Source organism: Drosophila biarmipes, chromosome 3L, assembly GCF_025231255.1.
Source record: "Drosophila biarmipes strain raj3 chromosome 3L, RU_DBia_V1.1, whole genome shotgun sequence".
Taxonomy (NCBI): domain Eukaryota; kingdom Metazoa; phylum Arthropoda; class Insecta; order Diptera; family Drosophilidae; genus Drosophila; species Drosophila biarmipes.
Window position 1 is genome coordinate 17,166,216 of NC_066613.1, and position 27,728 is coordinate 17,193,943.

The 27,728-nt window shown below is 44.4% G+C and overlaps 1 protein-coding gene across 2 annotated transcripts in view; it reads left to right on the forward strand.

Moving 5' to 3' along the window:
• The window catches only part of LOC108035390 (connectin), a 55,209-nt gene extending 30,931 nt beyond the window's left edge, over nt 1-24,278 (forward strand). For both annotated transcript variants that reach the window (XM_050885914.1, XM_017111002.3), the window contains exons 3-5: nt 3,718-4,763; nt 7,509-7,725; nt 20,786-24,278. In XM_050885914.1, coding sequence (XP_050741871.1) covers nt 3,753-4,763; nt 7,509-7,725; nt 20,786-21,624 — 2,067 coding nt within the window. In that variant the 5' untranslated portion in view covers nt 3,718-3,752 and the 3' untranslated portion in view covers nt 21,625-24,278. The remainder of the gene's footprint in view (nt 1-3,717; nt 4,764-7,508; nt 7,726-20,785) is intronic.
• Nucleotides 24,279-27,728: the final 3,450 nt, after the last annotated feature.

A 27,728-nucleotide genomic window follows, 5' to 3' on the forward strand; every position in this document is an offset into this window, starting at 1 on the left:
AACCTCAGACGGGGTTTGCTCACTCTGGCCCTCCGTGGGTGTATCTATGTAGGAGTATCTCTGTGTTTGTCCCAAGTTTACCGATACGGCAAACAAGGCCATAACGAGGCGAGTTCCTTCTTAAAGCTAAGAATTTCCATTGCTATTGCTGGAAAATATTATCTGGCTCCCTGGGAAATTGCTTGCGTGGCTGTCAGCTTAGCTGCGGCTTTGCTCCAATTTCCCACTGGGTCGCCGTCATCATTGTTGTTGCTGTGGTTGCTGATGTTGCTGTTGTTGCTGTTGTTGCTGCTGCTGTTGCGGCTGCCTCGCTCTTTGTCGACACTTCTGTCACACTTTCACACGCCTTTCCCCCCGGCGAAAGGGCTCCCCCCTTGGCACGGCCCATTGTTTGCACGCACACCAGCAACCCGCGCCGAGTTTCCCTCACACAAACATATGCGTTTCTCGCTCCGAAAGTTTAATCGAAATTATAAACAACAAGACAAATTGCTTCTTGTTGCAATTTTCCCCCAACGAAACATTACCGAGAACCCGTATCCTGGCAGGCCATTGTTGCTGTTGCCGTTGCTGTTGCTCCTGTTGCTGTTGTCCTGAATGTTGCTGGTCATGTTATTATTGCAGTTGCTGCCCGGGCTTTCCCTTAAGTTGATGTTGCTGATTTTCCAGCAACTATTACTGCTGCCCGAGTTACTTGTACTGCTCAAAAGTTTTAATGCTGTTGCTCGGGTGCGCTAATGGCAATAGTTGCTGCTGCCGCGGCTCATGTTGCTGCTGTTATCCGAGCAACTAAGCTGGAGTTGCCCTAATGTTACCTGAGCAATTAATGTTGCACGGTCGTTTTATTGAAGGTGTTGCTCGTGTTCAAGTGGCACATATGGCCAATGTTGCATGTTGTTATGGTGTGCCTTCTTTCCCTAAAGTTGCTGCTGTTTTTGCTGTTGCTCGTGTGGCTGCTGATACCAAAGCAGCATATGTTGCTGCTGCTAGTGGGCAGGCAAATATTGCTGCTGCCCCGCATTTTGATCATGTTGCTGATAATGGTTGCCGCTGTCAATTTAGCTGATGTTGCTGGTGCAACGGCAACAGGCCCAGGTTGCTGCTGGTGTCCTGATTGCGCCCGTTAAAGTTCTGTCTTTAATTTAGCTATGAGACTGCTGCAGCCCCATTATCCCTGCTGTTTCTGCTGCCAACAATATTATAGTTGCTGCTGCTTTGCCTGTGTAGTGTTGCTAGTTGCTGCTGCTCCTGCGGCTGCTGCTGCTGCCTTTGCTCCCATTTTCCCTGGGGGAGTAATTTTCTTGGTAATTGTTTGTCGTCAAGGTTTGCCGTTGCTGGTGTTTGCTTACTCCCCGAGATGAAGAACTTAAGCCAGGGAGATCAATTTGTACGCAGCTTGCATTTAATCTCGTGCCAACATGGCATCTCTATCTGCGTATATACTCGCAGATTTAAAAGCTACTCGGTCTAGACTGTGTTATACATATTTAATATTTAGTTCATCTCAAGATGAATGAAACTCTCACCTGTTTTCACACTCTGGCGATGCTTTTTGCCCCCATTGCCACTTCGATTTGCGATTCGCTTCGTCGCTTTCGGTTTTTGTGATTCTGACATGAAGGCAGAAAGGAGAAGTTGGCTCGTTTGATAAATGACTCATGAATGCCGAGTGAGGAGTCGCATAAATCTTATGATTTATGCATAATCAACAAATTGATTTTTCATTTGCTTGTAACGCTCCCGTTCAGCCTTTTTCCCACGCCACGCCCCTGTTTTCCATTTGGCCTCCTTTCAGGCCTGTTGAGTAATTGGCTGTCAGCGAGGCGTTGCATGTGTGAGCTGAAAAAATATGGGCTTATACCATACCAATACGGGAAAGCTTAATAGAAGATGTCGATTAAAGACATATTTTGTATATGGGAAAAATTATAAAATATGTTTAAGGGCATTTAAAGGCAGTACAACTGTTTTATAATTCTTTTCTCTTCAGGAAAGCCCGTCCGTAAGGGCGAATTTTCCTCCCTTTTTGCGAGAATATAATTACACACACATGCTGTGTATTTCTTGATTTGCTGCTTCACGACACACTTAAAAATTCCCAGAATATGTGAGATATCTCCCCAGACATCGTCACATATATCCTGTGGTTCGCTCTGCTCGAGTGTGTGTTCGTATATACGTGTTTTCGAGGACATTTTAGTTTCGACTTTGCTTTGATATTTAAATTGAAGCCATCAAGTCATCTTCAGCAGCCTTCGTCTGGCTGCGCCAAAGTTTTCATGTATATTTTGAGTACTTAATCCTGCGGTGTGAGCCACTTCTAATGCTGCTTGAGCCCTGAACTTTGGCCAGAACGATGAGATGGAGCTGGAGATTGAGATGGGGAAAGCAGCCAGCTAAGCCGGCATAAGCATCGCATCATGCCACGCAGCACTTATCATCGTTTTATTTAAAATTTATAATCGAAATCAATGTAATGAAGCATGCCCGAGTCAATAACTCAAGTGACTTTCGGCTTTCCCTCCATCTAATCCCCCCGATTTTCCAACCCTCTTTCCGACCCTCCTCCCTGTTATTGCGACAATATTTTATGCAAATCACTGGGCTGACTGTCGATAACGACGATAACTCACTTGACAACTGACAATAACTTATTTACACTTCATTATGCCAACGAAGCCGGCAGTCGGAAGCCAAGAAGCCAGCCCAGAACCCGAAATATGCCCAGTGTCAGTGTGACTTATTAATTTATTAAAAAATACGAGCATAATTAGAGAGCACTTTGCCCAATGACACTCGAAATGCAAAATTAAGAGCAGGGCAGGGCAGGCAAAAAGTGAAGCCTTGCCGTCGCCGTTGAGCGAACAATCAGCGACAGTGTTGCAGTTATTTATGAGCTCGATAAATTTGTTTATGGGGGTAAAACGGAAGCCCAAGGGACAGGGCCGAGGGAACAGCCAAGTGACAAAGCAACCGAGCGTCAAATGAAGCCAGCAGGAGGCTTCGCAACGGGCCAATTCAATTTCCATGGGGCCAACAGGGGGAATTAAGTGCTGGGGTTCGGGATGAATCCACCGCGGAATCTCGTGAATTGGGCCAAATGAAATATGAGCAAAAGTGAGAGAGCTAACAGCATTAATTAGCATTTTTATGGAGCACTTTCCACCAGCCCCGGGAACAATAAGCCAACGAGTGGGCAAATAAACTTGAATGGGCTGGTTATCAACTTGGATTCCAGTTTCAATTTTTCGCCACCTCAAATAGGGCGGGCTTTATGACAGGGCCACATAAAATCAAATCCATTTGTTGGAAACAAGTATATTTGGGGATATTTTCAAACACAAAATCAAGGCCATGAAAATCGAATTTTTCCTTTGAGTCATTTTCAACCTTGCCTGTCTTTTACGATTGATACACTTTAAGAAAAAGTTATATTTAAGTCGGGAAGAAATGGGAAATAGGTTAATGGGAAAAAACAAGGAAACAAGGCTTAAAGAAATAGATAAGAAATTTTAAAATTAATCTTCATACTAGTAAGAAGACATTTAAAAATCTTATTTAAAATATTTTAAATTTCAGACAAATGTTTGAATTTTTTACTTGTATCCTTACAATTTTTTAGTGACAATTTTAATTTGATTTAATTTCTCTAAGTGCTTTATGGGAAAGACCAATTTTATTGACCACGTCATTCTGTTTTGTTCCCTTACTTTGCAGGATCCAAGTCGCCGCGCGATAGGCATAAGCTCACCATGTTGCCGCATCATCAGCGCCATAATATGGCGACCTCAGCGGACAGCGCCATCTGCATCCTGCTCCTCTCGTTCCTTCTAATTGGGGGATGCCTGGTGGCGCCCACCGAAGGACGCGCCAAGGAGGACCGTCGCAACAGGGGGCGTGGCAGCAGCGGCTCCCTGTCCTCCTCCTCCTCCAGCAACAATGCCTATGGCTATGGTGGCTCCTCCTCCACAGCGGGCTCCTCCTCCGGCGGCTATGTCTTCACCAGCAGTAGTGCCGTGAACTCCGGCAGCACTGGCTACAGTGGACCCATGGACAACACTGGATTCTGCACAAGACGACGGGACATGAAGCTGATGTGCTACTGCACCCCGGACGAGAACCATGTCCCCGTGCAGAAGGCCGAGTGCTGGGTTTTCTCGGAGGGACTGTATCAGAACGACACCACCTGGACGCGATTCTACCAGCAGAAGCGTTTGAGGGAGCTGAAGTTTGTGATCCAGAACAATGCCCGCCTGGACTACATACCCACCATGATCATTGAGCCCCTGAAGAACCTGAGCAGCATTGTCATCGAGTACTCGCAGGTGGAGATTGTTAAGAGCTATGCCTTCGCCAATCTGCCCTTCCTCGAGAAGATCATCCTGAACAACAACCACATCATGGCCCTGGACCAGGACGCCTTCGCCAATCACATTAGGCTGAGGGACTTGAACCTGGAGCACAACCAGATCTTCGAAATGGACCGCTATGCATTCCGCAATCTTCCGCTCTGCGAAAGGCTTCATTTGAATAACAACAACATCAGCACTCTGCACGAGGGCCTTTTCGCCGATATGGCCAGGCTGACCTCCCTTAACCTGGCCAACAACCAGATTAATGTGCTGACCAGCGAGATTTTCCGAGGCTTGGGTAATCTGAATGTGCTGAAGCTGACCCGGAACAACCTGAACTTTATTGGGGACACCGTCTTTGCTGAGTTATGGAGTCTGAGTGAACTGGAACTGGATGATAATCGTATCGAGGTGAGTTCATACGTATTAAGGAGAGAATGAAGCACACTTTTGAGCAGTGGGATACAAGTATCTATAGATATAAAATCAATACAAAACCAATCATATTTGGCTAATAAATTCCCCTGGGTAACTGAATCCTTGCTTTAATTTCCCCAGCAAGGAACCCATTTAAGGTAAAACATTAACTCCCAGATTGATTGGGTTTCACAAGTGCGCATTTATAGCATTCGAAATAGTTGTTTGAGTGCTTTTATTTATGGCACCCCTATATATAGCAATGCAATCTGCGAGCACCGAAACTTCTCAATCAACTCTAATGCAAGTGGATTAAAAAGATTTGTCTGCCTCGGCCACTTGGTCAACTTGGAGGAGCTGACTTAAGAGGCCATAAATTGCCGAGTGGCCATAAGAAACAGAAGGGACGGGCAGGGCAGGGCCTCCATAAATGGCACATCCTTGGGGCAGGGAGGCACAGACATGCGGACAACTTTTTGCTGGTGTCATAAATTCAATTCGAATGTCTATTCTTGTGGTGATTTAAGTGGTCACTCAGCATCGCTGGACCCGTGGCCCTTTGGGGGCGCAAATATGATAAATAGATTGGTAAATTATGTTTCCTACGTTTTTCGTGTGGACAAGGTCCTTCGTCCAGTCTCGACCCGGTTTCTGGCTTAATTCGCACATTTACCCTCTGGACAGTCGCCTTTCGGCGCTCTGTGGCAAACAAATGTGCGCCGCAAGTTAATCTACTTACAAAATATTGAATAACAAATCATGGGAATAATGGATTTATGGCGCTCCCATCCTCGGCCATCTGATACGGGCACCAGGACCCTGCTGCGTCATGGCGGCCATAAAAATGGCCAGCGTGTGTGGGTAAATAGAAAAATGTCGCTTAACACTCACGAAAGCGAAGTTATGCCAGGCAGCCGTAGGAGCGTAAATCCTGAATATCCATATCCTGGGCCAACATTGTTCCTTCCTGCGGCTCCTCCGGCTGCTCCTTCGCTTTTCCCATTTTACAAAGTGCTCGCATATCATGTCACACTCAGACGACTCGCATATGTGTCAGGCCACTAGGACAGGACTTTAGCAAAGGACACTGGGCCACTCGAGAGCAGCCGCTCAAGTGGGGTCCTGTTCAGCTCGGCTCGTCCCGGATCCTCGGCCGCATTGTCATAGCCATAATGATTGGGCTTGTTATCGCCCACGTTGCGCTTTGTTTCGAGACCCGGATTCCAGATTCCCGGATTTGCCAGGTCCCCAAAAAAATGCCCCTTCTAAGCGAAGGCGACTTTGTTAGGTGTCCGTGTCGTTGTCGCCTTCGATAAAAGCAAATTGTGTTGCATGTTTGGCTAGGGCTTCCCCGTCAGCTTTCCCTTTTTCCATTTTTTTGCTCACTTCATAAATCATTTGCCGTTGAAAGGTTTAGGTCTTACACAACATAAAACGCTGCATGTGCGGCGAGTCCAGGGATGAAGATAAACAGATAATCGGGTTAAGGGGCTAAGGGGCTAACCGAGTGCATTAAGGTGAAAGTGTGTGGGAGAAATTAACAGCTTTAAGCAGCTTTCGCTCTGCTTTGAAGATTAGAATAGTTGACAGAGCCTTTACTGCACTAAGAACCTAAGATTGTGGAGAAGCGACTACAGGCGTGGGTGAAAAGTATGTAATAGTGGTTAAACAAGTTAAATAATATAACCCTTTTTAATTGTTTTTTTTGTATTCATAATCATTACTGTGGTATTTAAATACATTAAAACAGTATAAAGAAAAAGCGTTTAGAAATCTCTTCAAAGTACAATGTAAGGTGCCTAAAAGTATGCAGCGAACAAATTCACTAATTTTTATAGCTTAATATAAATTGCTGCATACTTTTAGACTTAAAATTCTCGAGTGTAGCCCCGAAATCCCTGGCCGCCCCACCGAATCCCTGCCCACCCATTATTTCCGTTGTCGTAACTTTGTTTACTCAATCCGCACATAAATCGCTCGTAAATTATATTTTTTCGCCGTTGTCAGGCCAATAAATTGGACGCGTAGGCATCGAAGGATCGCCCATCAAACTAACAAAATATCGCAATAAAATATGTGCACATTTTTTTATATGTCAATCATCTGGGCAAATAAACAAACATGAGCAGAGATTGCTGGGTTATTTTTCAATGCCACATCACTGGAGCGGGGGCCTTGGCACAGGCTTTCTCCGCCTCAGAGGCCAACATTTAATATGCATAATTTTTCCATTTCCCCAGACAAAGCATATTGAATATTAAATAATGGCGGAACACGCCGCCTTCACTTTCGTTGCGCGGCCGAACAAAACAGAAACCAGAAATGAAATAAAATAAAGGAAAACACACACTTTTTCCGTATAATAAAATTCAAGACAAACGAATTGGGACACACAAGTTAAAAAAAATATGTGTATATGTATTTGCATGTAGGTGTGATTGCGCTTGTATGGGTGGCATATACATACACATAAATAAATTCGCAAACAAACAATGAAGACAATGACAACAACAATGGCACACGAAAAGCGAAACTCTGTGAAAAACAATGAAAATAATACGCAGAAATGCGGAAAAATGGCAGCACGAAAATATTTTTCGGGTTTTTCTCTGCCATACATAGTACGCGTGTGGTCGTTGTGTGAGAATAACATTTTTGCACCCGCAAACATCAAAAAATTTATGTTTAATCAAATTGCCGAGCAAACTAAAAACTAATCTCTTTAACCCCATTTTCCAGCGAATTTCCGAGCGCGCCCTGGACGGCTTGAATACACTGAAAACCCTGAATCTGCGCAACAATCTGCTAAAGAAGATCGACAACGGGCTGCTGCGGGGAACGCCCGCCCTGCTGTCCATCAATGTGCAGGCAAACAAATTGGAAACGCTGACGTTCTACACATTCCAGCCAATTATGGACAATTTGGTCAACAGCACCAGTGAGCTGCTGGTGTCAGGTGAGTGTCCCGGCCAGCAGACCAAGATACCGAACGGAAACTACAGACTTTGACGGGCCATCGAGCGACGGGGGACACAAAGCTGACAAGTGCACAAAATGGAGGATTGTCAAAAGTCCGAACTTGTTATAATTACACATACGCCCCGTTGGCCCCGTTTGGCTGGTGTATGTGCATGTGCAACCAAATGAGCCGGAGGGCCATCAACTTTTATGCCCCTCGCCTTCATTAAGGAAATGTCGTATCGCCATTGCTCAAGTGTGCACTTCCCACTTCCGCCGGCACTCACGTCCTGCCGCCGAACGTCCTTTATGTCCTGTCCTCGTGTGTCCTTCGGTGTGTGTGTGTTCTAAATTAGTCATTAAAGTGCAATTTTGAAGTGCTTTGCGGCGCGAACGCATAACAATAAAATATCTGCCTGTCCTGTCGCCACCACTTTAGTTGGGTTTGCCCCGGCGGCTAATAGCGAGTGCAATTAGCGGGCTGATTAGCTCAATTAAAGGTAAATGAAAATGAAATAGCAAGTTGTCGCTCTGCGGCCTGTCATTTTCGGTTGACTTTTACCACTTATGCAGTTGAGAATTACCACGAAACTAATTTTACTAAGTGATTTATGGCTAGAATAGTTATACTTATTGTGTTGCATGGAGCTTGGGAATATCATTTGTAGCCACTACTGTCAGTGCAAATCGTGACTAAGAATTCTTTTCAATATTTGTATAATTAAAAAAACACTTACTTTGTATTAACTTTTCAAATTACTTATAATACAGTAGTAACGATTACTTTTATTGTTACTCAATATAATTTTTTGAAGTGTCCTAAAATATGCAGCACTATATTTTTAGTATAAAAGTATTTTACTGCCTACTTTCAGGCACTCGCACAAGGGATATGAAAACACCAGTAATTTCTTTGCCCAGCCCCCCACAACTATTTGCAATCAATAGTGGTAAATAATAGAAATGAAGGACTTTCAAGGCCCTGGGTAAACGTTTAACCCACTTGGTGGCCACCTTGAAAGAATCCCTCTCTCTTTGTGAGCAATTTGAGTAATTTTATTTCGGGCTTAGGTTGCAATTAGACTTTGGCGTAAGCGCAAATGCTGCTGCTGCCAACAAAGGGAATGGCTTCGCCCATGGAATACATTTAAATATTTAACAACAGCCTTCAAAATCGCATTTCCCTCCGAGGCACCAACGCACACATGCACACAACTTAATTATCACCCTCACCCATACAGTGGCATTTTGGCTAATGGTTTGCCATTAGCATGACTCATTTGCAGTTGCAAAACAAAAAGAAATGGGAATAAAGCTGGCACAGGAAAAAAAGGACGAGTGACGATGAAACGTCGGAATCGCTGAGCGCATTGCCAAACAAATGTGTGTGTTCGAGTGAGCCACTGTAATTGCATTGGCAGACACACAAATTGGCTACAAATGACTTCAAATTGCTTTAAACTACAAAATATTTTCACACTCGCCCCCCGAAAACTTTTTAATTCATATGCAGTGATTATCGCCGCACTCAGCCACATTTTCCGGCCCTGAATGCTTCATTAGAGTCGCAACCAGAAAGCCTAAAGTTCAAATATTTACATACGATTTCCTGATTAAATTTGCCCAACTTTTTGCGCACAAGTTAGTAGCTCCTAATGAGGCTAAATGCTTTCTGTCTGTCACTCACTTCACTTCAAACGGAATCCCAGAGAAATGTGAATTTTTTGCCAGATTGAATTGAGGACTTCAAGGGTTCGAGCGGGAAATATGCTGCTCAATTTAGCGAGCAAGAGAATTTATCCGAGTGGCAAGGCAGCGTAAGATGGCCGAGTGTCGAAGGTGGGAGACTGGCAGGGGGCGGTTGTGCCAACTCGAGTGCATAAAAGCACATAAAAATTGCAACAAAATGGCCAAGGACATGGGAGTCAGGACACACCAGGACGCGAAGGGACTCGCAACAGACGTTGACGCTGTCGGCCAAAGATAAACTCGCACTGGCAGCCATAAAACGTGACATGTGGGGGGCGCTCCATGGCCATACTGGCCACATCGCACATTCCACTGACAGGCGGCATTCCCCGGGTGAAAGTATTTGCCTCACCGGCAACGACTAATCGATCAGCTGATGGAATTCCTCGGCAGCCCGTTCCCAGGGATTCGCCCTTCGCCATCCAGGTGAGCAGTGGCAGTCGGCAAAACTATTTGCCAAAATGCTCGTCACACGTCCGGGCTCCGGGGATTTTTCCGGGTAGCTCCGTCGGTTGCCAGGACAAATGATCACCATGTCCTCGCCCCCGAATTGCTGCACATGCATCAAGCTCCAACTGGAGGTCCTCTGATGTCGTCTGGCAGCCTGAGGTCGATAGTTGACTCTTCATTTCGCGCCGTGATTTGTGCAGCCACTTGAACTCTGAACCCGAACGTAATTGCCATTGACAGGCGGCATCTAAGCAGCTCGGCGAAGGAGATTCTGGGGACAGGTTACTAGGAGCTATGGTGCAGCGAAAGAAAATAAAGACTTGCAGGATTGTTTCAATATGGCTTAAAAAATGGTTGCCAAGGCATCAGTCTCGAGTTATAAGACAGTCTGGCTTCAATTCTTTTCTTAAGGTTTGGCTTAGGAAACTAAGGGAAATGCCACAAAAAGCAGAATTGTTTTGCATGAACACCTAAAAGTATGCAAGGGATAAGGAATGGTAATGATTTGATTGCAGTTCTGCGGTCGTTGTATTTTGTTGCATTCTTTTAGACACCTTAAAGATCATTTGAATTGTAAAGGTCTTTTAAACCTAAGAATTATATTTTTTAATGCTATTCGTATGACTCTTTTTTGCGAGTGTGCGATTGAGGAGTGACATCAACCGCCGGCCAAGCCTGCTTTGCATTCAAATGTTGTCCGTGTGCGGGCAGTTGAGCACCCGCCCCTAAACAATGTCCCAGTTGGCCATTTCACGGACCTTTTGAGCCCCGGACCGCACCCACTCATGCTGGCGGTGGAGCACCACCCGCTGACCCGCCGCCCACTGAACCACCCACCCGTTGCAGTTGCAGTTGCATTTCCAGTTGCACCTATGGCCAATGTATTTGGTGAAAAATTTATAGGCACGCCCTGCACTGTGGCATTTGTTTCAATTCCGAGGCCCCAAAGGGTCATGTGCGCCTGTGTGTGGGAGGAGGCGGAATCCTCCGCAGCCTTTGTATCCTTGAAGCCTTGTTTATTTGTATGCGAATCACGTTTTGTTTGTGTCGTCGCGCCTGTGGTGTCCTGTTGGTCTCGTCCACCGCCCATGTCCTGTTGGCCATGGCAAATGCTTCCGCTTTAAAGCTGGGTTGGGTGTATTTTTGCACAGACGGCAAAGCTATAGCAATTGCTAATAAATGCCACGCCCTTAGAATAACCCACCGCCCCCAAGGGGTCGTGGCCAGCTCAATTGGTTCGTTATGCTCGCCGGTGGCCAAGCCAGCGCCCCAGTCGTTAGATGGAATTGAATGGTTATTGTTTCGAAATATAAATAGGATTTCTGGCAGATTTTTTTGCCAGCTCTGTTTTTGCCGGTCTGCCGGCCAAAAACCGAAAAATACCCAGAAAACATGAATGTGAAAACTGCTGGACTGTGAGTATGACAGCTGGAAACTGCAATTTGATTATTTGGTCCACCCTATTCGGCTTGGCAGCACTTACCGGAGTATTGTAAAATGCCAGAGTTTATCAATTTTCATGGGGTCAAACTGTATTTGTTTTTACTGAGGTTAAAATGGTTCTGCTTACTTATTGGTTTTCAAATATCAAAGACATGGAGGGGTTATACAAAACTAGTGCCTGCCTTCGCCACAACTATTACCTAAACTTGCCCTAATAATTACCTATGATAACTGCCCAAAGCACAAAGTTTCTCCTAAGGGTGTTCTAAACATGTTTACCTCCTTATAAATTTCAATAATTATTCACTTGATTAATTTGCCAGCTCTTAGGAGGGGCGATAATTACTGGAAAACACGCCTCTTTAAGGCACTTCATGGAAAATTCGCCTGGCTTAAGCTGACCCCCACGGCAGTTAAATTGCCCAGCTGGGCAGCAAATTAAACTTTCAACTTTGAAACGCAGGCAGCTCATTTGTAATGCAGCATCAGCAGCCTTGTAAACACAGTGTTCACGAAAACTGCAACTATAAACAGGTATTAGGGATATATGGAGGGGCAGCCAGGGGATTTAGCGATGCCGGAAGCGAGAATTTATTGGAACGCATAAAAGGCGTTTGCGCCCCATTGGCAAAAATGCCAAAACAAATGATGTTGGCCATAAACTGGACAAATGAGCGTGTGGCACGCACCCGAAATTGACTTTCAATAGTCAATGTCAGCAGAGCAGTTGCTCCATGTCCTGAATGTCCTGCGTGTCCTGCGTGTCCTGCGTGTCCTGCGTGTCCTGTTCCTGCTGCAAATCCCGATGATTGCCGGCCATAAATCTATGGCTCAGCATTGTGTAACATGTGTCCAGCCAGACTAATAAGTAGGACTCCGATTTGATGGGACTAGCTCTATAGACCTGTATGTATTTGGTGTATCCGATGGATGTGTGTTTTTGTGGGAAACATGCATGCATAAGTAGTAATTCATTCCGTTTCGATTCGTTTCATTGCGTTTCATTTGCCGAGCACTGCATAAATCACTGCTCGACCGCCGAAAGTGTGCTATAAATATTTTAGAATTCAATTTCCGCACTTCCTTGGCACTCGGCTGCTCATCCTTTGCCAGCTCAAATTCACGCATCATAAATTAAAATCCCCGCCGCCTGTCCACGTAATTAAACGTGGCTCATCTTTTGTTCGACAGTGCGCGGCATGCATTTAATTGTCTTTCGCCGGGCAGCGTTTTAATTGCGCACCTTTTTTCTATAGCCGCAGGCAACAATTCGATTGAATGAAAGCTGAAAACTATGCGCTCACCACGCCGGCATACTTTTAAAACAAACAATGAGTGTCTGTGCCGGGGGAAATTGCGGAAAATTCCGGTAGTAGAGGCGGCAGCTAATGGACATATTCCTGGCACTTCCCCCCGGGCCAGCGGCCACATTAAGTAGTTCAATTATAACTTAAATGCATATTATTAATGAGTTTTTATTGTATAATGTTGGACAACTTTCTGCGCCTTGAGGGCGGCCACACCCGCACATGTGTGCCATTTCCCCAGCCAGCTGCATGTGTTTTATGGCGTTTTAAAGGGCAAACTTTAAACGAAAGAAAAGCTCTGGCACTTAGCCATCCGGCCAGTATACTACCCAAAACCTAAGCCAATCTGGCTCAGCTGACAATAGAGCCGGAAACTCTTAGCCTCTGTCCGTGTCATTTGGCCCAGGCAGCAATTAGGGCCTTTGCATATGCCAAGCATGTATCTACAGACATGCAGATACAGTATCCTCTATTAGAGATTCACAGATACAGATACGGATTAGTGCCGCTGCTGATGGCTGATCATTAACGCGCCTTATTAACTGAATTTATTATAATTGCCGGCGCCAAAGTCGCATAGTTTGCGAGTGTGCTAGAGAGCCTTAAAGTTTGACGACGACATTTCGAACATTTCAGCGGTGGGATAATGAAGCTTGTTTATAATTTATGCGCACTTCAAGGTGCCCGGGCATTAGGCGTGTTAATTTCCCGCATAAAGCCTCCTGGATTCCGGGGGATCCTGGCTTTGGCCCTGCTCTTAATGCGAATTCGGGGCTGTCATTGGAGCACTTATGCGCCGACATGTGTGTGAGTGAGGTAATCTATCTTAATATATGCACGCCCCCAGGATTTTAACCCCCACACGCCCTCGGGGGTGATGTTTTGCCTGCGGTTTTTCGTCAGTAGTTGATGTACTGGAATGTTGTTGTGCTGTGCCTAATTTGCCGGTTTGTGTACAGTATGGTTGTATGGTTAGTAGTCCTACCTGCGATGGATGAATCACCGAGGCAAGGCAAGTCCTCCCCTTGGCAGGATGTGTGCCCTGAGCAAACACCTTCATCAATACTCGTTTCGGCTTTGACAGTAAACAGCTAAGCCTCGGTAAGGCACCATTAAAAATGAAGCACACATGGTAGGGCATTCAAATTGAACCGAGTATTTACCAATAAACTGTAAAAAAAGAGGTCTTAATTACAGCAAATATACAGCATTACTGCTATCTAAAATGGGGCTATTGTGCTCTGTTTGTCGGCAGGGGTCGAGCAGAGCTATTTCTATTACTGCTGATTCAAGCAAATCTATTTCAAATATATTCAAATTAATTAGTAGCCAATAAATCATTGCTCGACCTTTTTATTTGCCGTGTACCTGCAAACTAGGAACTGTCTGTGGGCTTACATAACTCCAGGTTTGTTTATTTGCATAGTTCCTAACATCGATATTAACAGGGCCGAAACTCATTAGGCCAGCACTGGGCAAACATAAATTGTGTACGACTAGCATTTAATTGAATATTTTGGCCAACTTATGCCGCATTCGATAAAATATATGGAGTGTCGCATAACTCTGGGCCAGCCCGGCCATCGATTAGCAGTACAGCCGGGCCATAAATAAACAGATGGAGTTTCTTGCCGGAGTTTACACTGTGTAATAATTTCAATTTGCAATATATATGCGTGTATCGCAGGAGGCGGCGATGTCCAGTGTCCAGAGACGATATATCGGGGATGACAGGCGATGCGGACATGAGGGTGTTGTCATTGATGGATGGCCCACTGCACGGTGCTCGGTGCACTGGGTTATAGTGGTTATAGTGCCCCCAACACCCTCGATCAAGCGGACAATTTATGTCAGTTTGATGCCTGATATATGGCCAGTGTCTCCCCGCATAGTGCACATCTCGAAACCGATAATAGACTGCTAAAAAAACAAGAGCACCAAAGACGAGGGCTGAGCCATATCCACTTGACTTGGCAAATCACAGAGCAATAACAAAGGATTCATTACTTATTTATACAATTCCCAACCCTCACGGCCCTCCCTTTTGGGCGCCACCCTTGCGTATATATTTTATTAAATACAATTCAATTTCTGGAGTGGAATGAAGCTGGGGCTATTTGGGCAAACATTAGGCCGGCAATCGCCAGTGGATCAGGGGTAACAAGTTTTTATTGTTATGGCCATATATAACTACCCCCGATAACTGTCCGTATTTTTTATGCGATTTACCATATAACAAACACATTACTCGCGTACCCTCTTCCTGCATAGACAGCCCCCTGTCACACTCAGCGAAAAACCACCCCACTCATCCCCCCGGCTGTGCAAATATTTTGGCAAAGATGCTCGAGGGCTAATGTTTAAGTCCTGCCGCGGTTGAGTGGTCATATTTGATCGCCGCCCTTGATTTTCGCTTTTTCCTCCCCCTCGGAAAGTGATTTTCCTTCGTTTTTCGTTTTTTTCTCCGTCTGTGATTCGTCTTTGATTTGTTTATGCGATTTCATAAAATATTTATCCCCGGGCATAGTTGTTAAATCGCCTGCAATGACTTTCCCTTTTGCCAGCCGCCCGTTTGATCTCGCCGACTGTTTATTTGACTTCACGCTCGATTGCCGAAAATAATTTGATATGAAAGAAATAAAGTGTAATTTTTTCCTGATTCCGTTTTCGTCGGCTGATTGAAAAATCCTGGGCCTTTAGCGGGAAAAAAGCCCCAGAATGTTATTAAAATTACAAACTACAAAACACTGGGCAAAACTCAAAACACTCCAGTTTTACGGCCTTTCACGCAACAAAAATAAAAGGGCAGGACTTCCAGTTTAGTCCACTTCCTGTACCGGGCCGCATTCATTTGGCCTAATAAAAAACATTCAATGAGCGGAGCATTCACTTGGCCAAATAAAGAAAATTGGCGAGAAAAGCGACGTCCATTCAAATGGCTTTCAATGGCTGCTGCGCTCCTTCCTTCCGCCTTTTTTTTAATTTTTTTCCTGACCCCAACTTAGTGGAACCCCATTTGATTTTGAATGAACTTGGTGAAAATTGCCGGGGAACCCCGTCCATTCCAAAAGGGACGAACAAAATTAAATACACGCACTGCGAATGAGCCGGCAAAATCACACACAGCCCATAACAAGCCAGAAAACAAGCAGCAGCAAAAGAATATACAACGAGCCAAGAAAAACTCTGGAAGAGAAGCTCATTAAAAAAAAGGCGGCACGAAGAAGGTCCGCCAATTTCAAGGCTTCCCCTCGGATGGACAAATAAAGGAACTTGCCGAAAAGTTGCAGGGAACTCGAGGGGTGATAGAGAGCGGCACAACGACTAACTTGGACCCTGAGATGGGTGAACTTCAAATTAGAATGTTATGGGAATGTTGGGCAGTGGATCCTGCTCAAATAAAATGTTGCTAATTAACACAGTTTACAGGGCTGCAGGTTCAAGTTGATTGAATTTAATATTTTAATTCCATAAAAATTAGTTTTTGGAATTTTCACACAAGCTGTTATAAGTTGGGGGGGTCAATACAGTACCCATACTTAAATAAACGTATATTCGGAACTCAAAAATAATAAAAATAGGATCTATGTATATTTAAAATTGTGTAAAAAGGCTATGCACACATGGCTTTCTATGTATGACAATCATTTAAAGATTATATAACATGGAAAACACATTTTTAAATAATAAATTTAAATCGATTTTTTTGAAAAACGTAAATTGTCTTAAAAATAAAGTGTCTTTCTAAATGAAGTGTCTTTCTTCTATATAATACATAATTGTCTTCCAATTCATAATTCTTTTAACTTGTACTGGTTTTATTTAAAGCTAAAAGTTCACAATTAAACACTTATCCATGTTAAGCATAATAAATTTTCTCAAACTGAATTGCTTCTCTGGTCTGCATCAATAACTTTCCCTTCAAGCTCTATATGTGCATACATCACCCGAACAAAAGAGTATCCAAAGCCAATGAGTGGAATCGCTCCCCATTCACGCCTTCCCAAACAAGCTTGCCTCTATCACCAGCTCCACTACGCCAGAGCTCCCGGACGCCCCTGCTCATCCCGGCAACAAAGGCAACTAGCAACTACACAAAGCGAAACTTTCGACTTCATTTGCATACATAGCGCTCTCGAGAAATGTAATAAAAAATGATAAAATCCTCCGGAGAGCAGGGTCCACCCCACCACACACATAGCGAGTGCCACGCCCCCTTGACCCCTGAACCGCCAGCGCCCCCTGCAACTTGGTAGCCGGCAACTGTGCGTGTTGTCCCCTGGTGGCAGCCAAAGGCGGACCGAAAAACCGGAGCACCGCAAACGAAGCCAGCTCCCAGTTACCAAGGACCAGCTACCAACTACCAGTTTTCCCAGTTGGCCAAAAGCCCCGTGTTGGCCAGTTGGCCAGGCCGCCAAAAATGAGCTGATTTCGAACAAAGCAGCGCGGCATTCATGGATTCCTGGTGACCCCGACGGTGAGCTAGGGTCCGGGGTAGCGTGGGGATTGAAAAGAGTTTCGGGGCTCCCAAAAACCGTAGTCCGGTGTAAAACAAAGGCCATAAAACTAGGCCAGCAGCTGTGCTGAAACTTTGGGCGTTTGTGTTGATATTTCCACCCCTCCGCCGAAAAAAAGAAACCGAAAAAGAGGCGAAAAACCCACCAGCAGGCGGCGATTTCTTTGCGCTTTTCAATATATGTAGGGATGCAGCGAACGGGGGTGGGGCCAGCATGGGTTAATGTGGCGGGCAGCTCCTAAAACCAACCAATTAAAGCAAATTTTTTGCCCTACTCTTTGCAACATTCTTTTTTTTTTGCCTTTCTGGTGTATTAAATTTAAAATAAATGTTAATGAAAGCCCATTTAGAGGGTCCACACAGAGAAGGGGAAGCAGAGGCTGTGAGGAGTCATGATGAAGGATTGCTGTTGCTTTAGCCAGTGTAAAATAATACCCTTTAAAGAGAGCAAACATCTTGGGCAAACAAAGCCAATCAAAGGAGTCCACAGAACTGGCTTCAACCGCTCCGGACTGACGACTAATTATGAATATGTTTCAACACACGAAATGCCTCACAGACACACTGGCATTAAAACTGACCAAACAAAGTTGCACTGGAGTCTAATTTGGCTGCACCACCCACACGCGCACACACAAAACTGAACTTATGCAAATAGAGCTGACCGAAAAGTTATGGGCGGGAAAATGGGTGGGAAATGGGGGGAGGTACGGTCCGAATCCGACCGACGACGCCATGAAAATGACAATAATAAAATTTAATGTACACACAGACGCATGTGCATGTGGAGCAGGTCCTTGCACTGTGTCAGTGTGTGTGTAAATGTCCTTTGCTAACCGTAAAAACGTTTCCGACAGTTTCCTGTCCCCCTGCCAAATTTCCACCCGAATTGGAGGAAAAGCTAGGGGGTCAGTGCACCCGAAGAAATTGTGATTGTTTTGGCTTTGAATTAAAGCATTCTAAACAATGAAAAAATAATGGTATAATTAAAATACATTTTAAAGTACCATTTGCTGTCGATTTCTCAATGTCCTGTTCATTTTTACCATTCAGATTAAACGTTTTTTCGGATATATTCAGTGTCTTAACATAATGGAAGTGTTTATCTGTCTAAAATCGTCGTAAAGCACAAAATGTCACTATAATGATTTTTTAAGGGTTTTTTCTCTAATTAAAATTAAATTTAAAATTAACAGCACATTAAGAAATCGGGTTTATGTTACCAAACAATTGAAGTTCGGGTTAAAGCTCCATCAAATTAAAAACATTTTTTAAGTTAGGTTTCAATTCGTTATAAATATTACATAGAACCTGGAGCTACTCTTCGTATTTTTCCTATGCAGTATACTATATATATATATTTCCCTCAGTGTAGAGCCAAAGGGATGAGGATGAAGAGCATGAGCTGTGAAAGTTGAAAGTCATCTAGTTGACTAACAGCCGCAGTTCTCTGGCCCTACATACATGCATATATCTAGCAATAAGGGGCGTGGCAGTCGGTGGTTGAGGGAGTTCATTGCATGTTGAAAGATACCCCTCCGCCCATCTTAAAGGGGAGAAGGGTCGTTCGTGTGTGTGTGCCGGAGTGTGTGCAGCAGACCAAAACACTTCCTACCGCTTTGGCCAAGTATCATTAAAAATATAAAAGTATTTTATGCCACACAAAGTACGACAGTCTAGTGTCCTCGCCTCCCGCCCCACTCATTTTATATTTTTTGTAATTCCTATTTTTTAAGCACTTTTACGGAACGTTGTCTGGGGGCAAGTCATTGTCATTTGGTCAGCTGCGAACAGCTGGCAGCTGCACTAGCAGCAGCTCCACCCATCCACCCACATCCACTTCCTAGCATTTTCCTAGGATTTTCCGACACCACCCAGCTGGGTCACTTCATTATCATGTTAATTTTGTTGTAATTTGCTTGCTAAATGTTGCCAAGTCGTTGGCCATTTTTCCAGCATTTTTCCGGACCGGCTGTGTGGTCCCCTCCTTTGGCTCTCTGCATATTTAACTTTATTTATGGTTTTTGCATGCTTTCATATGGAAAATTAGAATTTTTGACTGGCTCTGCCTGGCTTTTCCCCCCCGCACCCTGCACTAATTTGCCAACTATTTTGCAAAGCAAAGTTTCCTTTTGTCGTTTCGGGGCAGCAAGTTTTTGTCCGGACTACAAATATATGCCTCGGATTACTATTGTCACTTGCGGGGCAGAAAGGAGAGGAGAAAGGGCTTTCCCTTTTGGCCGGGCCAACTCACATGCCAGCTCAATTGGCCGACTGCCTTGGCTCGTTTCCTCGATTATGATGTCGCTCCTCGGCAGTGTCTGTGTGTTAGCCAGTTAGTCAATATTTTTCGTAACGCCTATGCTAATTATGGGCAAACTGTGTCAGAGTGTTTGGGCCTAATTATACCCACGAGGGCAGCTCATTTCCCCTGCTTTTCGGGGCAGAGCTTCCTTCGGGAAGCCCATTGAAACGTAATTTGATTTATTCATTAGACCATTGTCGGCGATTAGATCCACTCTGGCACTTGTTTATCCGCTCCATTTGGAACCCAGTGAGCCCGAGACCGAGACCGAGGGCGTGTCCTCTAACCAAATGGCAAATTGAAAGGGGTTCCCGAAGGCCGGGCAGCAGATTAGGGCCACGCATGGCCAGGCGGACTACAAAATAATTGACAACAGCCAGTTTGAGGCTGGGAATGGGGATAAATTTGGAGTTGGTCGGGGAGCAGGAGGAGGAGCTGGGGGAGGAGCTGGAGATCTGTCCAACTGACTGACAGACGCTGGCCAGCAGACGGGCTTGGTCACAACCCGGCTGCAATCGCTCCCGAATGAGAGGAGGCTGCTGTCTAAATTGGAAATGTCATTCAGGCGTTTAACGTGAGGAGCAGCCCCAATGAAAACGGCATCGACATCGACATCCGACTCCAGCTCCTCCTCGTGTTTCAACTCCAGCTCCGTCTGCAACTTCGATTCCGGACTCGAACGTGGGCAAAATCATTTAAAGCGGCTGCCAGGACTCAGCCAAGCCGAAGTTGGAGTTTAGAGCAGTGCACTGAAAAATCTTTGAAAATCTTAAAAAAAAACAAACATGATTTTGAAAATATATTGATTGTGGTCAAGGGGCTGTCTTCAACAGGAACTACCATCTTCTTTTTGAAGCATTTTTAAAATATTTCTTAGTAAACTACTGTAATCGAAAAAATTTCTTATGTGATCATGTTATTTTAGAAATCCAACATATTCATAATTTTCAAGATTTATAAAAATGGGAAAACTCTCACTCATCTAGGGTTTGTTTCTTTGGAAAGGCTTTCGAATTTTTCTCCGTGCCCCTGAGGCTGGAGTGGCAATCGGCCATCAAATGACAGCCAATTGTTGCAGTCGGCCACTTAGCAGCTGAGGGGGAAATCATTCGCTTACCTGGGCGGACATTCGGACAGGCGGACACCCAGACAGTTGGGCATTCGGACGGCGGACAATCGGTTTGGGGCGACGATTTGACAAAAGCAATTTCAGGGATATAACCCGCCAGCCTGAAAGTTATATGAATTTAACCCCGATTTTCCCCCTTTTCCCGCGTGTCTTCCGCAGACAACAAATTCATTTGCGACTGTCGTCTGCAGTGGATCTTCGAATTGAAAAATCGCACACGTCACCTGCAGCTGCGTGACTCGCTGGAGGACCTGCACTGCACGCTGCAGGAGCCGAAACTGTCGCACTTTGTGGACCCGGTGCCCTCCTCCATCCTGGACGAGCTGAACGTGGGCGGCTTCACGGCGATTGGCAGCAACAGCGCCAGCATGGGTGGAGTCGGAAACAGCGTGGTGGGCAGCAGCTACAGTGGACTGAGCAGTCTGGACGACTCCAGGAAGCACTCGGCCAGCAGATCCCGGCAGGCGCTCCGGGGACAAAGGCAGTTCGCCTCGAACGCAGAGAATGTGGTGGAGTCCAAGAGGCGGAAGCGACAGGAGGATCTCAAGAAGGACCTGGCTGCGGTGGCTCCGACCCACAAGCGATACGACTACTATGATGACAACAATGGAGGCATGTCCTTGGGCCATGGCCTGGACCTGGACGACAACCTCAACCTGCACAAGCAGGGCTTCTATGGCGCCGGTGTGCCGTCTGTCGTTGGGGGTCACAACGATGTGGATGTGCTGATGACCTCGCACTCGGCGGCGGGCGACGACCTCGACACCCTGACCAACAAGAAGGCGATCAACATCAAGCTGTTCCTGCTCAAGCCGGAGATGCTGCCCTGCCACGATGAACTGAGCGATCCCACCGAGCTGCCCCTCTCCCGCGACCTCATGGATGTGCGCAGCAACGTGGGCCAGGACATGTCCACGGCAGGAGGAGATCGGTTGATCCAGGCACCCATAGCGATCATCATAGCCTTCACACTCACACTGACTTTCAGACTGGGTTGAATGCTCTAGAGGATCAGCCCGCCTGGATGGTGACCCCAACGTTTGGTTAGAACCAAATGTATGTACATTGTACATACTGTCTTGGAGATGTGGTGCCCTTGGGAAACGAGCTTCAACACGATAAAAACACGAAAGATACCAGCTACAGTCCTGTAAATATGTAAAAAGGGGTAACGAAATTTGATAAATTTACTACTATAAACCTAGCTGATAGCTGTAATGATAGACTCGACTTTTCACCAAACAACTTCGGCAGCAGATTTCACACTCAGATTCAGATTCAATTTCAGATTGATAGATAGAAACCTCAAGCAAAAACCGAACCCAAAAAGAGAACCTCCGAGCAAACTGGCGTTTCATTTAAGAAAAGAGATACTCAACTTACCGCAGGATGACGACTACCACTACACTCTACTACATAGCATTAGTTTAAACGGTTAGCCATAGTGACACATTTGGTTTACTTGAGCAAGGTACATACTACAGTAAAACTTGGAAAGCGCTAAACGTCTTAGGTGGACAGACAGAGCTGGCCAGAAAAACCACTGAAACGAGGCATGCCTGTAAGATAAACGCAAACGCAAACTCAAACGCAGAACATGATGACACAATCGCTGAAAGTTGCAACGATAGCCGTTAGTCGATAGGCAATAGATGATAGACGATAGCAGATAGTCGATAATTGATAAATAAAAAATGATAAATGTAATAGGTAAAAGTAATATTCCCGGCCACCCCAAAGTTCTCGTAGAGTTTAAGTCTGCTTTTTAGTTGTAAGACTTTTTGCTACCCTACAACTGTCGCCTGAATTTCCCACACACACACACACACACACACACACACACACAGAGTCCCGCTCCTCGGGGCAAATAGAGTTTTCCGCCAGGGAAAACACTCTTCTGCTTCCTCCTACTTTCGCCGCACCAGCAGAAATGTAACGAAAAACAAGAAATAAAAATGAATACATTGCGAATTTATATAACTTATTTGAATAGATTCAAATTATAGCAAACAAAGGCATAAAGAGGATAACAGAAATAATAAAAACAAAACCGAAACAGAAATATGCATAACGATTTTTGTAGCTTAAGACTGAATATATAAAGGTAAATTATGCTAATATATACAAAATATTTATATGGAAAATACTGTATGTTTAATTGTATTGTAATGAATGCAAGCTGGGGGAAAGGGTAATGTCACTTTTAGAGAAACCAAAAAAGCCGAATATTCGTGCGGATGCATATTACACTTTATTTGGCAATTTATTACGTATTTAATTATGCACAAAACTATGATTTCCCATACAAAAAAGAGAAAAAATGCAACAAAAAAAACTGTTTAATTAATGTGTTTAATAATTCATATACAAAAAGAAGTTAAAGTAAGCGAAAACCAAATGCAAATTTATTGTGTAAAAACGGGGCAAAAGCTTACATACGGAAATCCCCGGAAAAAAGGGAGCAGCCGAAAGGGAAAGCCAGAAAAGTAGAGCGCCGAGCATGAGGAGAAAGCATAGTTTTAGTGGACAATCAGCAGATAAGTGAAGTGAAAGCGAACAGCAGGAAAATCGGGGAAAATCCCGACGAGCTGGGAAAGTGGAAAACGCGGAAATACGGCGAGAGGCGAGCTCAAAGCACTTGAGACGAGCAAAATAATGAAATAGACGTGAGCAAAGCAGAAAACACAAATCTATTTTAAGTGAATGGATATAAGCTAAATGTATTTAGTGTTTTGATTACCCACTAAGAACCTAAACACAACCAAGAAAACCCAAAAAAATGAACAAAACCAAGAGAAATATAAATGTGAAAATGAAAATGAAGAAAACCAAGTGAAATCTAAGAAAACTTCTACCTAAGCAGGGCACTAATTTCATTACTGTTGATACTCAGCCACTTTACACTCATTTCATTCGATTGTCACGAAGTTACTATGCTAGAGATTGTGAATGGATTTTCAGTTGCCTCAAGGAGTCGGGCGAGATTCGATTGATTTAGCCACTCTGTCTAGTGCATTAAATGCTTGTAATAAATTAATAACGAAACGAACACTTATTTAATATTTAGCCTTAAGAATTGAGAAATTTTAACCAAAGATTTTGCGTTCCTCATGTTGCCTAAGACAGTTCGTTCGGTTGTTTTGTTTTTTGTGTGCCATTTTTTCTGAAATCTTTTGAGTCTCCTCTATTTTGCAATGGCTAAGCAGCGCATGGAAGTAGGCAGCGAGTAAAGTAATTTTTAAATATTAACAACTAAATGTAGCTTACTTAATTATTTTAACTTAAATGTACACAGAGCGAACGGAAAGCAAGCAGCAAATAATATAACCGAAATATAAATGTACTTGATGTAAGAAGTTTGCTAAATTGAAACCGAAACCGAAATGTCAACCCCAGCCCACTAAAGACCATGAATGCAAGAGCCTTGGGGCGTGGTTGGGTCCTTAGAGGGGGCGTGGCACTACCAAAGAAAAAAATATGGCCGAGACCAGAACACATTCCAACAGCAATATTTTGTTTAACTTTTACTTTCACTGGAGCGCCTCCTCTTAAAGTCCCCGAACGCCATTGAGGTCGCTTTTATGGAAACCAGAAAACAATTTTGACAGAAAAACCATCTAAATATATTTAATGTAAAAAAAAATAAACCAAACACTGTGTTTCTCTTGATTTTTATTTTATTGTCTTGCTGTTGCTCTTGCTTGTGCTGTGCGAGCACAAAGCACAAAGCATCGCAGGCTGCCCGGAGTGAAACTTGAAATATTAAAATGCTTCCTGGACCGGAGCCGCCTGTTTATCACTTCCGCAATTTAAGCGCGCACAAAACATTTCGGCACATGGCTCGATGGCGCCATAAAATATGCAAAGCTTCCCGCTCTCAGCACCAAAATATTCCGAAATTCTTCGGCGCCGCAGGACTCGCGATTCTTTTGTGCGCTCGGATATTTTGCTAAATTTCATTATTGACTGAGGCATACGTTTCAGCGCCTTTCAGGTGGGCATAAGAAATTGCCAGCCCATTAAGGCCGCATTCCCCACTCCCCGTCATCGTCCACATTACTCATACGCCGTGTGGTCCTAATAATAAACTTGTATGCACGTCGTTTCGCGGGTAAAGCTGGTCGCATGTCTGTGGGCGTGGCACTGCACGGGAAAAGTGGAAGGCGGAAAAGCCCCTGCTCTCCTTCGGCTGCAAAGTGATAAATTGGATCCAAACGGCGGAGCAGATTTATTGATTTCATTGGGCTGCTGCTGAGCAACCGAGCGGCACGTCAAATTCAATAGACGCCACCGGCGACAAAAATCAAAAACAGATATGCAAATAAAGCACACACATTTACAGCTCTCGCACGTGTGTGTGTGTGTGTGTGAGGCAGGAAAATGGCGCGGGAAAAATGGCGACGGGTGCTGGAAAAACGCGCTTTTTGCCCGTTTACTAGCGGCGTGTCAAATTTTTGCAACTGATTATGCCAAAGGCGACAAGGCTGGAGTTCACAATGCATGCATGAGTGGGTGGTCCTTGGGGTGGCTACTGGCCGGCAGTGGGTGGCGGTGCCTCCTGGGTCCTGGAAAAGTGCTGGGCTTACGTCACACGGGTTGCCAGACACGTTGCTAGACGATGTTATCAAACAAAACGACGGCGACAACGGCAACGGCAGCTAAGTGCGGCCTGCCAAGTGCCCGCGGCCCCATCTGAAGTGGGTTGGATGGATGGTTGGGATGGGCAACATGGGTGGCATAGGTGGTTGTGTGGGCGGTGCAGCGGGTGGCTATTATTCCGCGATATGCCAGGGAGAAAAAATCAATCAAGCGCCCCGATCGGAAATGCAAAAATGCCAGGGGGCACCTCCTCTGCTGTTTGCTTTGAGCTTTGAGCAGTTCCTTTTCCATTACCAGAATGCGCTTTGAGATCAACCTTAGCCGCGTAGAGTGAACTCTCTTCACCGCAGTTTAGCCGGCTCACCCGAAACCCCCATTGGTTTTGTATTTTTTCTTTATTTTCTCCTTTTTTTGTATTCCCAACCAGCCAACGAAAGGCAACTGCAGCCCGGGCACGTGATTGACATCTGTCTGCGGACTGGGGCCAATATGGCGTGCGATTTACGTGGCTTTATTATTACCTTCGCTACATGTGTTTTTTTATGCCCGCCACTCGAGGAGTGGGTAATAAATGGAGGAATGCAGTCCTTACTCATAAATAAAACATGTGAGGCATTAGTCAGAGTGTCGATTTGGCAGAGTAATTGCCTTGGCTATAACGCCATTCCAGGTGCTAAGGGGAAACTTAAATGAAGTTAGTCCAAAAATGGTATTGCTCTTGCTGGCAGCTCCTGGAAATAAACCCTTTTTATTAGTCCTTAAAACAAACTTATACATTTTTTGCCTATGTGCTTTTTATATGCTGCTAAATTTGTTATTAAAAGTGTTGTCAAACATAATTTGGGATGAGATATGAATAACTTGAATGATTTAAAGTTAAAAATGTGTAAATTATTTTCAAAATTATTCCTCTAATAATAATGCAAATAGTATTCATAATGTATAGTTAGTTGAACTTGTAAAAAAGTAATTTTAAATTAACATAAAAGTGTGGGCTTTGTTTTATTTTTATCTATACTAAAAGATTCTTAATGGTTAAACATAAAAGGCAATGAATAGTTTATTATTTTTCAGATGTTGTTTAACACAAATTAAAACAAATGAAGAAATGTTGATTGCCTGCTGGAATTAAGATCATTTATACCCCCTGTTGTCTAAAATGTATCTTTCTTGATTTTTAAAACTGAACCAGGCTAAAGTGCACACATTGGCCAATAGTTTTCATTTTTCGGTACCCAATAAAACCGAAAACCCGCACATGACAGTCCGGGCTGTCTATGTGCTGCCAACTTCATTATAATTTTTACGATTCCACATGCGCTGGCTGCCGGGAAATTGCATTTCACGGCGGCTAAAAGAAACTTGCCGATCCAAGCCGGCGCTCGGCTAATGAAATACAGCAGGCTGGCGTATCAATAACGCAAATGAAGCACTCTCCAAAGGGGGCTCCGAAGCGGGATCCTGGAGCCAGGATGCAGGCGCAGGACGCAGGAGCCAGGAGCGGGAGCCGTGCACACTAATAAAGTTAACATGGCAAACAACTCGGCAATGATGTGAACTTTATGCGCAAGCTAAATGTCGTTTGATGCAGCGACACGATGACGACGTCGCCACGCTCCGTCGGATGCGATGCGTCCAGCTAAAAGCTTTTGGCAAAAAAGCAGAAAACAAAAAAGTGGCAAAAAGGCAGCTCACGAATGGCGGAATAGATGCGCAGGTAGAGGCAGAGCTATTGGTAAAAGGTTTCCAGCCAAGTGAACCGTGCACTTAAACGGAAAAAAGAAGAGGTGATGCCTCTGGGCTAGAATCGACTCGGAGGTACCGACTAATAAGTGGGAGTCTCGGGGAATTTATCGTACATCATGGCTCAAAAAATCCTAGTTTTAACAAACTTATTTCGCAACTGACACCTTAAAGTTTGTCACTAATCAAAACCCCTCCCAGAACCCATTATACCTACCCAACTTCTTGAGTACTGGGTAAGACTGCATCAGCGTGCATCCAATGGCAGCTCGAAATTTAGTTTCGGTAGCGCAGCGTTTATTATTCAATTATGACAGCGGAGATGGTCACCGTTTTTTATAGACAATCCCCTTGGGGTAATAAAGATAGCTGGCATACCAGGTTCGATTTAGGTAGAGTAAAATCTTGAATTTAATTATAAACATCTCAGTTACGGCCGCATAAGCATGACTATTTTCAATCTTATAGTTAAGTATTTAAATGGACTGAGAATGCATAATGTTTGGCAGTCAAATGCACAAAATGAAATCTATTCTTAATTAACGTTGAAATGTTATCCCGCAGTATTTAAATGTAATAAAATGTATTTATATTCAATATTAATATTTTTGCCGTGAGTCAAACAGCTAAAATTTATATGCCCAACTAATAGCATTCATCACATGCATTACAGTGATAAAAGGATTTGTTTTTTGTGGGCCAACTTTGCTGAGCCAACTTCGTCCGCCGGCTTTTTCCACTTTCCTCACTTAGTCACAAT